Consider the following 15,154-nt stretch of genomic DNA (forward strand, 5'->3'; position numbering starts at 1 on the left):
CCCTAATCTTGCGATACCCTAACCCAGGGGTGGGCAAACTTTTGAGCTCGCGGGCCGCATTCAACATCTGAATCCATTGACGGGCCGCACTATATAAAATAGGATTATAAACCACAACGCAATATTGGTCTGTTCATGGACTTACCAATTCTGCTTTTGGTTCAGTTCTAGGACACACAATGCTGACAGTATCATAACCATTTTAGCTTCAAACACCCTTGTACTATGTGTAGATAAAATAAAAATGCCCTAATCATACGCACATACAGAGAACGAATCTACAAAAGACACGCATGAATCGTATTTTGTGAGCACATATCTGAAATAATAAAAACTGGAGAGGCGAATCTGGAATCACACTTGTGATCCGATTTATGTCAATCTTGTTTAGGATTTCTGTGATGTTTAGCAGTTGAAACCTTTGAAACTTCGTAGGCCTTGAGATCGGGATGTCGCGCACAAATCAAGCAAAAAAATGTATAGGAAGTAATTACCTTAGAACAGTGGTACTCAAACATTTTAAGACACGCCCAACTTATGATGAAAGCTTTCACCCCTCCCCGCTCATCGTCATATCACGAAACTCATCTAGCAAACCTAACGGGTATTTTGATGGCATGGAAGGTTATGACTGTGAATGAGAGATATTTTAAATATGAAATTCAGAATAAATACAGAGCAATATAATTATGAATTGTATGAGAATCGCGCGGAGCGCGAATTTTTTTTAGTTGAACTCAGTTTCGCGACCCCCAGTTTGAGAACCACTGCCTAAGAATTGTCATGGTAAAATATATCAAGAAAAAGTTAAATTAGGTCCCGACATTAATTCGATTTGTACTAGGCCTACGCATTCTATCAATATTTGTAAGAAGCTTTTTAAACTCTCGCGGGCCGCACAGTACGGTGCGGGCCGCCGTAGTTTGCCAACCCCTGCCCCAACCCAAAATCCCCCACCAACCCTAATATCCCCCTCCCTAATCTTGGGATTCCCTAACCCAAATATCCGTCAGGCAAATGCAAAAATATCATTTTGACATGTTCATGAGAAACATGCATAGGTCATCATGGTGAACATTGTTCAAGGTCTTCCTACTATCGAAGAAGCGCCCTTTATTTTAGGCGTAGCTTACTAATAAATCAATATATATAGACTAGAATTATTTGTATTAAACGTTTTACTTCTGTCTTAATCATCAAACCGTACGCACTAAACATGTTGTATCCACTGGAGACTAAATAACTGACTGTATGCTAAAATTGCCAGCATACACATCGAGGACAATATTCATATTAATTATTATTATTACGATTCATAACATTCCCAGCGGATTGCTGACACTTATGAGTTTCTTGTGTATAGAATAATTATGGAAATGAACTAAGTTGCATTTGACGTTGCCTCAAATTTCACTCTTGACCGGCACCCTGTAATAGAACTATAGAACGTTTAGCAAAGAGACTGAATCTGGTAGAATGATGTGTGGGCAGCAGGAATTTGTCTAGTCACTGTGCTATATCTATAGACTGAGACTCTCGTTCACAGATTTCAAAACCTGCTGCTTACCAGCTAAAATCCTACTTTCTCGCGAGCTTTGCAAAATTTTTTCAACGCTTGAAATGCACTCGTTTAATTAGTGCTTGCAGTGTTATTTGAAAAATTTACAAAAATCTACAGTTTGAAACCGTAGTGTAAATGTGCCATTGTCAAAATTTTTTATCTCGGCTTTTTCTGACTAGTCTGTTTAGTTCTGGGATCTAAAAATGTTTACTTACCAGTCTTGGCCAACTACATAATTCCAGTTGCCTAATTAGATTGAATAGAGCGAAGTACCGGTACTGGTATTATCTTATAACTTGATAAATGTTTCTTTGCTCTAATTGTAATTGTAAACTAATTTCTGGTTTCCCAGAAAATGCTACAGGAGAACTGTATAGTGAGAAATATGTGGCACTTCTTCGATGGCAGTCAAAGATCAAAAAGTGTTCATCATGAACACGAACAAAAATTTATAAACGTCAAAATAAATTGTTTTTGTGTGCCTTTGGAGAGACGGATATTAGGGTTGGGGTGGGGGAAAGGGAGATTGGAGGTGGATTAGGGTCAAAGTTGGGGTTAGGTATCCCAAGATCAGGGTTGGGGGATGTTAAGGAAGGGGGATATTAGGGTTGGGGGAAAGGGGGATTGGAGGTGGGTTGGGGTCAAATTTGGGGTTTCGGTATCCCAAGATAAGGATTGGGGAAGGGGGATATTAGGGTTGGGGGAAATGAGGGAGGGGAGGTATGTTAGGGACAAAGTTGGGGTTAGGGTATCCCGTATCCCAAGATTAGGGTGGGGTTGGGGGATATTAGGGTTGGGTTTAGGGGAATATTAGGGTTGCAGGAAGGGGGTTTTAGGGTTGTGAGACGGGGGATATTAGGGTTGGGGGAGGGGAGGTGGGTTAGGGACAAAGTTGGGGTTAGGGTATACCAAGATTAGGGTTTGGGAAGGGTGATATTAGGGTTGGGGGAAAGGGGATATTAGGGTTGGGGTTAGGGGGATTGCAGGTGGGTTAGGGTATCCCAATATTAGGGTTGGGGAACGGGTATATTAGGGTTGGGGGAAAGGGAGATGGGTTAAACCCCGGTTAGGGGTAATCTAACCCCAACTTTGAACCTAATCCACCTCCAACCCTAATACCCCCCCTCCCGTAACCCTAATATCCCTTTCCCGCAACCCTAATATCCCCCCTCCCACAACCCTAATATCCCCCTTACCCGAACCCTAATATCTCCCTAACCCCAATATCCCCCTCCCACAACCCTAATATCCCCCCTCCCGCAACCCTAATATCCCCCTCCCCAACCCTAATATCCCCCTTCCCTAATACCCCCTTTCCTAACCCTAATATCCTCCGTCCCGCAACCCTAATATCCCCCTCCCGCAACCCTAATACCCCCCTCCCATAAGCCTAATATCCCCTCTCCCCCAACCCTAATATCCCCCCTAACCCTCTCCAAACGCAAAAACACTAATTTTGACGTTTATAAATGTTTATTCGTGTTCATGGAAAACATTCATTGGTGATCATGGTGAACACTTTTCGATCTCTGACTGCCATCGAAGAAGTGCCAAATATGCTAGGGTTGGTGCACATACAAATGAAAATAAACTCTGATTTGATATTAACTGAACTTGATTAGATTTTAAGTAGCAATATTTGGCGCTTCTTCGATATACGCCCCAGATCGAAACAGTGTTTCACATGAAACCAGTAAGTGTTTCTCATGAACACAATCAAATTTTATAATCGTCAAAATAAATTGTTTTTTGCGTGTGGAGAGACGGATATTAGGGTTGGATGTGGGTTAGGGTCAAAGTTGGGTTAGGGTCGGAGATATCAGGGTTGGGGGTAGGTGAATATTCGGGTTGTGTTAGGGTATTCCAGGATTAGAGCTGGGGAAGGGGGATATTTGGGTTGGAGGTGGGTTAGGGTCAAAGTTGGTCGGGAGAGTGTGGAATATCGTGTCCCGCACTCCAAACGTATTCTTGGGTTACCCTAACACAGCTCTAACCCTAACCCAGCTCTAACCCCAACTCTAAACCCATCCCCTTACCCTAATATCCCCCTCCCCAACCCTAATATCCCCATTTCCTAACTCTAACACAGCTCTAACCCTAACTCTAAACCCATTCCTTTACCCTAATATCCCCTCTCCCCAACCCTAATATCCTCCTCTCCTCCAACCCTAATATCCTCATTTCCTAACCCTAACACAGCTCTAACCCTAACTCTAAACCCATCCCCTAACCCTAATGTCCCCCCTCCCCAACCGTAATATCCCCCTCTCCTCCAACCCTAATATCCCATCATTCCTCGAACCCTAATATCCCCCCTCTCCAACTCTAATATCCCTCTCTACTCAACCCTAAAATCCTCCCTCCCCAGTCCTAATATCCCCTCTCCTACAACCATAATATCCCCCATTCCACAACAAGGGCAAAAAACAATTTATTTTGACGTTTATAAATTTTATTGTATTCATGTGAAACATTTGTTGGTGTCACGGGCAGCACTGTTTCGATCTAGGGCGTATATCGAAGAAGCGCCCAATATTTTGTCTTGCTTCATCATTAGACCATTTCAAGACATGATTTCATTGCTTGATTTGCAAAAGACATCAAGTGATGAGTTTATTTTTGACAGGGGTGTCAAACTTAAATTGCGTCGCGGGCCGGATTCAAGCCTTCAAATCGCTCGCGTGCCGGATCAATCAACAGATTCCAAAATGTTCCTTGTGCTCTTGCTTTTCACTAGATTAAAAGTATATATAATGCACTGATCATGGGGTTTTTAAAGTAGCAAGTTGCAACACCTTTATTTGCGAACAATTGAATTTGCAAAAATACGATGATTGTCTAGGGTTGAAAACAGATAAGAACCGCTATAACAGTGGCGTTAACGACGATGTAAGTTGACATATTCTATGCTCCCTGTGATTTAGTCCTAATCCGGCGTTAGCCCTGCATATGCGGCTGTAAAGAATACAAGACATTTAATTGGAAACGGGTGGACGTTTGAATTTGGTTTATTCTGCGAGTCCGGTTTCTCTCGTGTCTGGGTATCTATTGGGTCGACACAGTGACACAGCAGTGCGACCATGGATATTTCAATTATATATTTGTGCAACTAATATATTTCCCATGTAAACTGCATATAACGGTTCCGCGTTGGCAGTTTCACTTCTGTGAATAACTACTTTTTCTTCCATATTTGTATAAAACTCTAAAATTAGTGTGTACTTTTTGCCTTCTTGAAATTGCCTGTCGGTTTCACCAACTTGTTACCAGTGGTAAAGAGTGAAACCACAGAACCCTAGTCGGGTGGTTATAATGGGGCTTATGAACATGGAAGTATTACCTGCAAAATATCTAAACATTTGATACAAATGTGCTGGAAAATATAAGAATCTTTCAATCTACTCAGAATTGCTTCGCGGGCCAGATGAAATCGTCTGGAGGGCCGGATGTTTGACACCCCTGATTTTTGAGATGTAGCCTGCCTTGTGTGATGTGTTTTCTGAGGCATTTCAATGTTTTGTCTGACTGTGTTCAATGCGGCCATTACTACCGATTCAGTGTATGCTGAATATGGTAATTGAGATGCACTGATCTCCATTTTTTGCATCACTTAGCCATGATATTGGTGCAGATTTTATTGCATCTTTACCGATAGTCTGCCAGGTCTGCTGAACCCCTTTTCTATACCCAGGGTTGTAATACCGTCCTTATTTCTAAGATTTGTCCTTATTTTGAAGGGCTACGTCTTAGAAAACTCAACCGTCCTTTTTTCTAAGAAATGTCCTTATTTTCGACTTGTGTCCTTATTTTGTCTTATTTTCAACCGCTGCAGAACTTCGATATCGAACTTCTGGTATCTGTGTTGCATAATATTCTAAAATTATGCTTTTTCGCCGAGATTTTATGACATCATAAATGAAAGGAACTCTCGTGACGTAACCACCACAAGATTTGACTTCAACGTTGTGAGATAGCTTGGAGAGTGAGTGGTGGTATCGCAGTTTCGTCTGTACCAAGCTACCACAGCTGACATCATTTTAGCAGTAAACAGCAGTACCAGGTTCCTGCTGTTTGGTGTACAACAGAATAAGCTCAAGCTGTGGGGAAGGCAGCATTTATTGTGTGGTGGAAAAAGGTGCAGTGCAGTCGACACATTATTTAAAAAAGTTGTGACGCTAACGCATTGATAAATTTTTTTAAATTATATTGCACTATAGTTTTTGCTACAAATAAGGCTAAATCTGATTAGTTTCCATACTGTCAAACACCAGCAACCATTCATCCCCATCGATTGCACATCGCAATTGTTCAAAGCAATATTCCCCGATGCCAACATTGCAAATAAGTTTTCTTCGGCCAGGACCAAGACTACAAACATTGTTACTGGAGTTTTTGCTCCATCCGCTCAAAAATGATTTTGTCTAAACTTGGTGTACGGCCTTCTTCCTTCTATGGTTGACGCCTTCAACGAGGTGAAGGCGAAATTTGGTTTATCACCCCAGGTGAGGCGACCAAGACGAACGGTGTTATTTTTTTTGGGGGGGGCTTACGAAGTGCTGTTTTGGCACTGATTAAAGGTAAACCTAGACATGAGCTGTCGTGAGATCCAATTAAACGCTTTCTAGAATAAAAAAGAGTTGCTGGAGCAGAATATCTCTGTTGAAAAGTATGGAATGTGATATGCCATGGCTCGTATAGATACAAAGTATGTACAAAAACGCTTTTTCATGCTAATCTAATTTTTCGACTGTCCTTATTTTTGGATCCATGTCGATGGCAACCCTGTCTATACCACTGCTTTTATCTGTTTTGATGGATCCTTTCCTTAGTTGCTGAATCTCCCCACAAGTGATTTTTGCTCGTTGATGATTTTTGCATGTAGTCGTCTTCCTTCTGTAATAAGATGCGAAAGCACCACAGTCCAAAGCCAATTGCGATTGCTTCTAGGTCTAGTTGAGGGAATCGACTCTCATCAGGCCTTGTTGAGCGCCTTACGAATGCCATCATCTTGAGATTTGTAACGTGACACTACCACACATCAGAAGGGTATGTCATTTTTACTGGAGTAGTTGAACTATTGGCAAACTTGCAATGATTTCAGCGTTTTCAGGCTAGTCTGTTTAGTTCTCAAGTCCAAAAGTGTTTTCTCACCAGACAACTAGATAATTCTAATTTTAGTGTCAATTACAGCGAAATGCTGATATTCTAACCCAATGTGTTGAATGGTTCTTGCTCTAATTCTAATTTATGTTTTAAAATATACCTATACCTCATTTAAGTTCTAATCTAATTTCTGGTTTCGCTGAAAATACTGCAGGAGAACTGTAGGCCTATAGTGAGATATAATTCAAGCTCAGTGCACAGACATTTGCTATTTCCATGCGTATGAGAATGACCTCTGATTTGATATGAACTGAAGTTGATTCAATTTCCAAGCTTTCGCGAATTCAGTAATGGTAATCTCAATTCTAATCTAATTTAGCAAAAAAAGCGGTAGTTGAATTCTAATTCTAGTCTAATTTTGAAAAATATATACATCTATAATTATAATTATAATCTAATTTAGAAAAGGGAAGATTTTCTAGTTTTCCATATCTGCTTCTTGCATGGCTTTTCAGGTTACTCAGTCCTGGGTATCCAAACTTATGACCTTTGTCAATTGCTACTGCCAAAGTTAGTTTGGGTAGTATCATCTGTCTTGCTTAGGCATATTAGACCATTTCAAGACGTCATTCAATTGCTCAATTATCAAAAGACATCAAGTGATGAGTCCATTTTTGGGATTTTGCCCGCCTGTGTGTGGATGTATTTTCTAAAGCATTTCCATGGCTTGCCAGACTGTGTTTATTGTGGTCATTAATTACTGTTGATTCAGTGTATGATGCATATTGTAATTGAGATGTACTTATTTATATTTTTTGCATCACTTAGCCATGATCTTGCATCTTTGCCGATCTTTACCGATAGTGTGCCTGATTTGCTGAACCACTCTTCTCTCCCTTTAATCATGACATTGGCGGTTGGCGCCGATTTTATTGCATCGGCATTTGGTTACTGATAGCCTGCCGAATTCGCTGAAATCCTTTTACGTACGACTGGGTATGATAGGTCCTGACTGGAGTGATCTCACATCTTCATTCTGTGTGTTCTGAGCATACCTTTTCTTTATGACGCTTTGAACCTTAAGGATTCTCCCCACAAGTGGTTGGTGATTTGTGAAGATTTAGGCCTGTGGTCCTATAATATCGATACGAAAGCAACACAGTTCAGAGTCATTTGCCGTTGCTTCTAGGTATAGTTGATGGCATCAACTCTCCTCAGGTCTGGTTCAGCATCTGGCAATTGGCATTATCGGTGTCCAATATCAATAACACTGGTCTACACCATTTTGCGCCAGGACTTCTTTGGGTTAATAAAACCTAATTCGGGGGCGCTGAATACGAATCTGACGTTATTTTTGCTCTATCACATCACGTTTTTGAGATAATACATATGTTGAATATTTTTACTTTTTCGAGGTACTCAAGTAGATTTGCGCTACTTGCAGTACTTACTGAAGTGCTAACGTTTTACAACTACTTCAACATATGCCTGAACAGAATTCTAGAGGAATTCATTACATTTGCAATAGGTATAATAATCCACCACTATCATGAGTTAAATTGTCATAAGAAACCCGTTACACAACATTGGTTCACATCAGCTATAAATAGCAGCATGATCAGCGCGGATAATTAATATAATCGGGGAGCGGTACGCTACACTGTTGACCAAATCAACAATAAAAAATTAAAATGTAGGAAATCTTATTGTAACTTGCTTCCTTACTTTCTCAACTCATAGATATAGTTCACGTCAGAGGTAACCAACTCGGTGGCCGCGGACCCCAGGTAGCCAGCGAGGACCTGGTGACTAGCCCGTGAGCCTGCTCTAAGAATAGATCGAATAGCAGCGTTTACCAGTGAGCTTTTATATATATATAGACTGATTGATTTAGCATTTTCAATAACCAATGGCGCAGACCCCGTGCCATTAAAATTTGAAACTTTTTCACAAGACAAACAATTTTTTTCTACGGGTCACAGGTGTTAGGCAAGAAAAAATCCAATTTGAGTACCTTTATGCCGCCTTAAGTGCGCTTCCCAAGAGTGGCATTCTACGGGATGTGCCATAACTGAGTATACTCAAAGTGGCCACTTCGAAGTTGCAAGCGACGTCGACCTGAATATTTGTTACTTAGATTCAAAAAAGAAATTCTACATAGTATATTACATAACCTTATAAGGAAGTATCTTATTTATCCTTACATTTGTGCCATTCTACACACTCCACACGGATCCTTGACCGACATGCCATATCCTTACATTTGTGCCATTCTACACACTCCACACGGATCCTTGACCGACATGCCATAACAGCATCAGCTAACAGTTACACGACTTCATCACGTAACCCTTATTTATAGACCTCTTCTGGTCGGTGATCGGTATCAATCAAAATCTAGCATCGGTTTATGGATGGTACGACGCAACCGCAATTATAACATTTAAAATGGTGACGTATTTAGGAAAATTGCCATTGTCATATCACATATTAACTCATTTCAAGTTCACAAAAATCAGTACTCACAGACGGCTTCGCGCCCTCGAATTTTAGAACCACGGGTCAAGTTATATATTAGAGTACAGCGCACTAGTTGATAGCATGCAATGTCAGGCTTTTCACTGACTGATATAAAAACTGATAACATGATGTCCAGTACAAAGTGTGACATGATTTATTTGTTGACTGTTGCCTAATTTGTACAAACAGGCCCGTAACTGCCACACTCCAAACCCCCCAATTGGGCGAGCAGCGAGCTCATAGGGCAGTGGTCGGGAACCTTTTTTCGTCCGAAGAGCTATATATAGCTTTCAATACAATATCCATTGTAGAATAATTCGCACGTCGGTGCAAATTGGCTGCAAAAACAGACTGCTATGATGATTACCAAGCATATGATTCGTCAATTGGTCAGCATCTTAGTGAAAACCTTGCCTGTGCACAGCACTATGATGACAATATGTTCACTGTCATTGCGCGTGGTAGGTCTGTGTTTCATTTAAAAGTGTTGGAGTCTACTATTATTCAGTTGAGCAAACCTATTTTATGCAGACAAAAAGATTTCCTCTATAACCTACAAATTTCTCATTAGTGCGTGTTGTTCCGTGAGTGTAATTGTTTATTTACAAATTGTGCTGCTACTATAGTACCGTATGTCCGTATACTTCAAAGTTTGTTATTGTTGCCATTGGTACAATGCGAATTTCATGGTTTGTGATTTTGATTGTTGCGTCATACTTTGCCTTTTTGGTTTTGCTTTTAAATCTGTTTAAATCCCTTTAGTGTGCCGATAACTCTTGAAAAGAGGCACCCGAAAAGTCTTCGACTTGATAATTATTATTCTACAATGGATATTGTATTGAAAGCTATATTCAAGTTCTGTACCACGAACCAGCTATTGAAGAGCTATATTGGCCCAATTTTTTTTCCATTTTAACTCCTAAAGAGCCATACATGTCGATTAACTGTTACGTCACAACTGAAAATTTGTGACGTCATGGTAGCACATGCGATTCGTCGTGAGCGCCTCATTTTCTCGGTAAAAACTCGTACTTATCATACTGGTAACCGTATTCAAGCATGCGAAATTTGAGTTACGAGAACGTAGCTTCGTCGGGATTCTCCTTTTAAATGCGACAACCCATGATCACATGCGTAAATAGAGCCAAACATGATCGCTGCAGCCGTATATACCCAATGTAAGGTGTGATATATCAGCGAAATGGGGTCAGGGGTGGCAAGCGAGGCAGTTCGTTGCCTGTCGCTACGATGAGTGAACGAAAATTGTGAAAATTTCAATTACTACTTGTATTTTCTATCAATGTTAATGAATGACTAAATTTTGAACGTTTTCCTCACAAAATTAGGCGACTTGCATATTTATTATTCGAAATACAGCCCGATGCGAGAGGTCAGGCACAGACGAGCCAAGCCTCACCATTGATAGCGGAATTCATCGTAAGTAGTTTAGAATTTATAATAACTGATGTGAACTGAATGTAACTGTTGCACTGATTCCGAAAATCTAAATACTGATCGACTTCTTAATTCTGAAAGTATTTGGCGAGAACATATAACGTTGCGCTACGTGCCTATATTTCATCGCTGGTGTCACAAAGCGACATACCTATCAAGAACCTGGATAGCTATGGCGTTGTTTGTAATTGTGAATGTCACTTCCGGAGCAGTTCATTTCGCGCCGTATATCAGGAAAACGGTGGGTATATATTTGATAACTGCGTTTTAATTTATAGGCATCACCATGTCTGCTAATCTCTTTGATCAATCAACGTATCGCGCAATCCAAGATTTCGAGTCGAGTACATCGAATTCGCGAGTGATATTGGTCGCTGGCGCGACAGTAACTTCAATTTGGGAATTTTGAAAAGGGCTGTCCGAGCCCCTAACCCTGAAGGCGGCATTTTCTTTACCTGTTAAATACATGTTTATACGCTCACGAGAATAATGATTGTGGCTGTGAAGAAAATTTACTAACAAGTTGCTGTAATATTGTTCGATTCAATAAAAAAAATCTATATCCAAAAGAGCCATATATGGCTCGCGAGCCATAGGTTCCCGACCGCTGTCATAGGGGGACAGAAATTATTTCACAAATCAACATAAATTATACATTTTTTAGATTTCCCACTCCAAAATTTCTTCGCAATTTACTGTACTTAAATGTTCACTTTTCAATATGGGTACCCTCAGTGCCCCGAGAAAAAAATTAGATATAATTAAAAAAATAAATTAGCATTTCAGACACGGTCATTACCGAGACCAATACGAATACTTCTGAACTTTAGACCAACATTCGACTTCGCGTTTTACCGAATGAAACCTTGGGAGATACTGAATGCCGCATGTTGACCGAAACCACCAATGGTCATGTCCCATTGTCCATAGGCGCGAAATAGTTATGCGCTCGCTATCTGAAGTCACCAATTCCTTCAGCTCTGTCAGTAAATGTTATCGCGGTGTATCAGAAAGGTTGAAAAATTAATAGCATTATATGCAATTACCAATATTATAGACAGAATTACATCCTGAATTTTTCGAGTTCGGCGCGACTACATATAATCATTAACAGGCAGAAAAACGTGCCTTAGTGGTAGTGGCAATACGTCGGCAAGGGGTTTATGATCATATGGGAGGCCCAGCACCATTGTATAGTGCAGGGGGGTTAAAGAGGTACTGTTTCAGCTCTGTATACAAACAGGAACAGGGTGCGAAGTAATTGATGAATTGACAAAAAAATGTTAGTGGCTAGCTAGTTGAATGTGATGTTTTGATTTTTCAAGACTGTCTTAAAAGTCCTACCGCAATGTGATTCCTGCCCCGTGCTAGGAATATCAAAGTGGAAATTCACTCTGGTACCGGTAAACGGCAGGAGTGAATGGTAGCTCGTCGCTTCAATCAGTACCCAACAAGTAGCTCTTAGATGCAAAAAGGTTGGTGAACCCTGGTTTACATAAAATGTTGAGATCCGTAATTAGTTGTTTATGCTCCTACTCATTAGTTATTCGTCATCCCACTTGCTCAGGCATTAGTATGAGCTATTCTGCTTAATTTATGTTGGTGTTTCATTTCTGTTCACCCATTGTTCAAAATTCCTCTGTTGAAAATAGTACATGAAACTAATGATATATAATTATTCCACTTTTCCAAACAGTATTCAGATCTTTTTCACCAAATCCTTACAGGTGCGGACTTATATATTGAATTGAACTTGAATGATGTGTGAATTATCACCAAAGATCCTGCATGAGGTGGAAGGGGTAGCATCGTCGATAAATTCAAACACAAAGTTGCAAAATCTGTGTCAGGATGGGGATACAAAACATCAATGTCTTACCATTCATATGGCTATCCATGCTGGCGTGAAGAGTTGTAAATGCGATGTTAGTGGAAAAGAATTCACCTGCAAGGCGAACATGGGGAATCACATGAATATGCATTCTGGTATCAAGAATCATAAATGTGATGTTTGTGGCAAAGAATATGCTTGGAAGAGTTACCTGAACCGTCACATGAATATGCATTCTGGTGTCAAGAATCATAAGTGTGATGTTTGTGGGAAAGAATTTACTGCGAAAAGTAGCCTCAAGACCCATGCGGACATGCATTTGCGTATCAAGAAACATAAATGTGATATTTGTGGGAAAGCATGTACTTCGAAGAGTAACCTGAAAAAGCACATGAATCTGCATTCTGGTGTCAAAAATCATAAGTGTGATGTTTGTGGGAAAGAATTTATTACAAAGAATAGCCTCAAGTCTCACGCAGAGTTGCATTTTTGTGTCAAGAAACATAAATGCGATGTTTGTGGGAAAAAATTTACTCAGGAGGTTTACCTGAAAAATCACATGAATGTACATTCTGGTGTCAAGAATCATGAATGTGATGTTTGTGGGAAAAGATTTACTGCGAAGAATAGCCTCAAGATTCACAAAGACATGCATTTTCATGCCAAGAAACATAAATGTGATGTTTGTGGGAAAGAATTTGCGTACAAGAACAGCATAAGCCATCATATGGTTATTCATGGTGTTGTCAAGAATCATAAATGTGATGTTTGTGGAAAAGAATTTTATCGGAAGAGTGATCTCGATATGCACATGAATATGCATTCTGGTGTCAAGAATCATAGATGTGATCTTTGTGGGAAAGAATTTACTGCGAAGAATAGCCTCAAGGCTCACACGGACAAGCATTTTAGTGTTAAGAATCATAAATGTGATGTTTGTGGGAAAGAATTTACCTACATGGCGAGCTTAATAGGTCACATGAATTTTCATACTGATGTCATAAATCATGTATGTGGTGTTTGTGGAAAGGAATTCATTCAGAAGTCTAGCTTCAGAGCCCACATGGATATGCATGCTGGCATCAAAAATTATAAATGTGATGTTTGTGGTAAAGAATTTGCAATGAAGAGTGGTCTCGATGATCACATGAATATGCATTCTAGTGTCAAGAATCATAAATGTGATGTTTGTGGTAAAGAATTCACTGTGAAGGGTAACCTTAAGGCTCACACTGACATGCATTTTCGTGTCAAGAATCATAAATGTGATGTTTGTGGTAAACAATTTGCTCGGAAGAGTGGTCTGAATAGTCACATGACTATGCATTCCGGTGTAAGGAATTACACATGTTATGTTTGTGGAAAACAATTAGCTCACAAGAATGGTCTAGATAAGCACATGAATACGCATTCTGGTGTGAAGAATCATAAATGTGATGTTTGTGGGAAAGAATATGCTCAGAAGAATAACCTCAAGATCCACATGAACATGCATTTTGGTATCAATGATCATAAATGTGCTATTTGTGGAAAAGAATTTACACAGCAGTGGAGTCTCAAGGCACATATGTCTATGCATGCTGGTGTCAAATGCTACAAATGCGAGGTTTGTGGGAAAGATTTCGGCTACAAGACGAACCTAACAGCTCACATGAAGGTTCATGCTGGTGTCAAAAATCATGCCTGCTGTGTTTGCGGTAAAGAATTCACTGGGACGTCTATCCTCAAGACTCACATGAAAATGCATGCTGTTATCAAAAATCATAAATGCGAGATTTGTGGCAAAGAATTTACTATGAAGGTTGACCTTGGGAATCACATCAATAAGCATTATGGTGTTAAGAATCACAAATATGATGGCTGCGAGAAAAATTAACTTGAAATAGTAGCTTACACATCCACATCGCTTTGCATGATGTTGAGAAGAAATGATATATTTGTGGGAGAAGACTTCATAGCCTAAAGATGCATGAGGCTATGTAGGCTGGTGTCAAAACTATAAATGGATTTTAGTGAAATGATATTCACCTGAAAGCGACGCCCGGAGAAACGCCCGCCTGACTCTATTATGGTTTTATAGCTAGTATTGTGATGTTTGGTATGCAAACTTATCTCGATATTCTCAAGAATGGGCAAGCTTGTCTCAAAAGACGTAAACGTAATGTTTGTGGAAAGGCTACAACGTGGCACTCGAATACATATCTTGATTATAGATGTTAAAATCATGTGAGAAATGTTAATTCTGCTCAAAGAATATGCTTAAAATACTGATATCGGGATCGTATAATGTGCTTGCCCATGACAAGAGTCTTAGAGATAGTGTTTGTTAGAATAAATTTACTCTGAAGTGTGACCCAAAGATTCTTATGAATATGTGTTCTGCTTTCAAATATCATGACTCTGGTTTTCGTTGGAAGATTCACTTGCTAATCAATCGTAGATGCTTTTAATAAAAATTGACAAACTCAATCCACATGAGACGTTCATTAATATTCAGATATGTAGTAAGTATAAGAATATCAATCCAGGCAAGAGTTCGGTATACCATATCGCAGTTCGCTCTTTTGCACAAAATTGACCCTGTTTTCAGGAGACATTTTGCGAAAGCGACGCTGCTATCGTTGTGACATCATTGGGTCAGGGGTTCTAGTTCGACCATATGCATGATTACGTACATTACGGAT

The 15,154-nt window shown here is 39.9% G+C and overlaps 1 protein-coding gene across 2 annotated transcripts; it reads left to right on the forward strand.

Annotated features, from left to right (window-relative positions):
* The first annotated feature begins 2,965 nt into the window (after positions 1-2,965).
* Positions 2,966-14,939, forward strand: LOC145443817 (uncharacterized). 2 transcript variants are annotated; one of them, XM_080321778.1, is made up of 2 exons: positions 2,966-14,023; positions 14,104-14,246. In XM_080321778.1, exons 1-2 carry the CDS (start codon positions 12,397-12,399, stop codon positions 14,169-14,171), a joined length of 1,695 nt encoding a protein of 564 aa, XP_080177904.1. In that variant the 5' UTR covers positions 2,966-12,396; the 3' UTR covers positions 14,172-14,246. The 2 variants fall into 2 exon arrangements, with proteins under 2 accessions (XP_080177904.1, XP_080177903.1); XM_080321777.1 differs by having other exon boundaries at positions 2,966-14,939.
* The last annotated feature ends 215 nt before the right edge of the window (positions 14,940-15,154 follow it).

This window comes from Botryllus schlosseri, chromosome 7 (genome assembly GCF_051294905.1).
Source record: "Botryllus schlosseri isolate E-star chromosome 7, Bs_hap1, whole genome shotgun sequence".
Classification (NCBI taxonomy): Eukaryota; Metazoa; Chordata; class Ascidiacea; order Stolidobranchia; family Styelidae; genus Botryllus; species Botryllus schlosseri.

Excerpts from the sequence above, each read along its gene's own strand:
- LOC145443817 (XM_080321777.1), top strand. The coding sequence starts at position 12,397 with ATGATGTGTGAATTATCACCAAAGATCCTGCATGAGGTGGAAGGGGTA.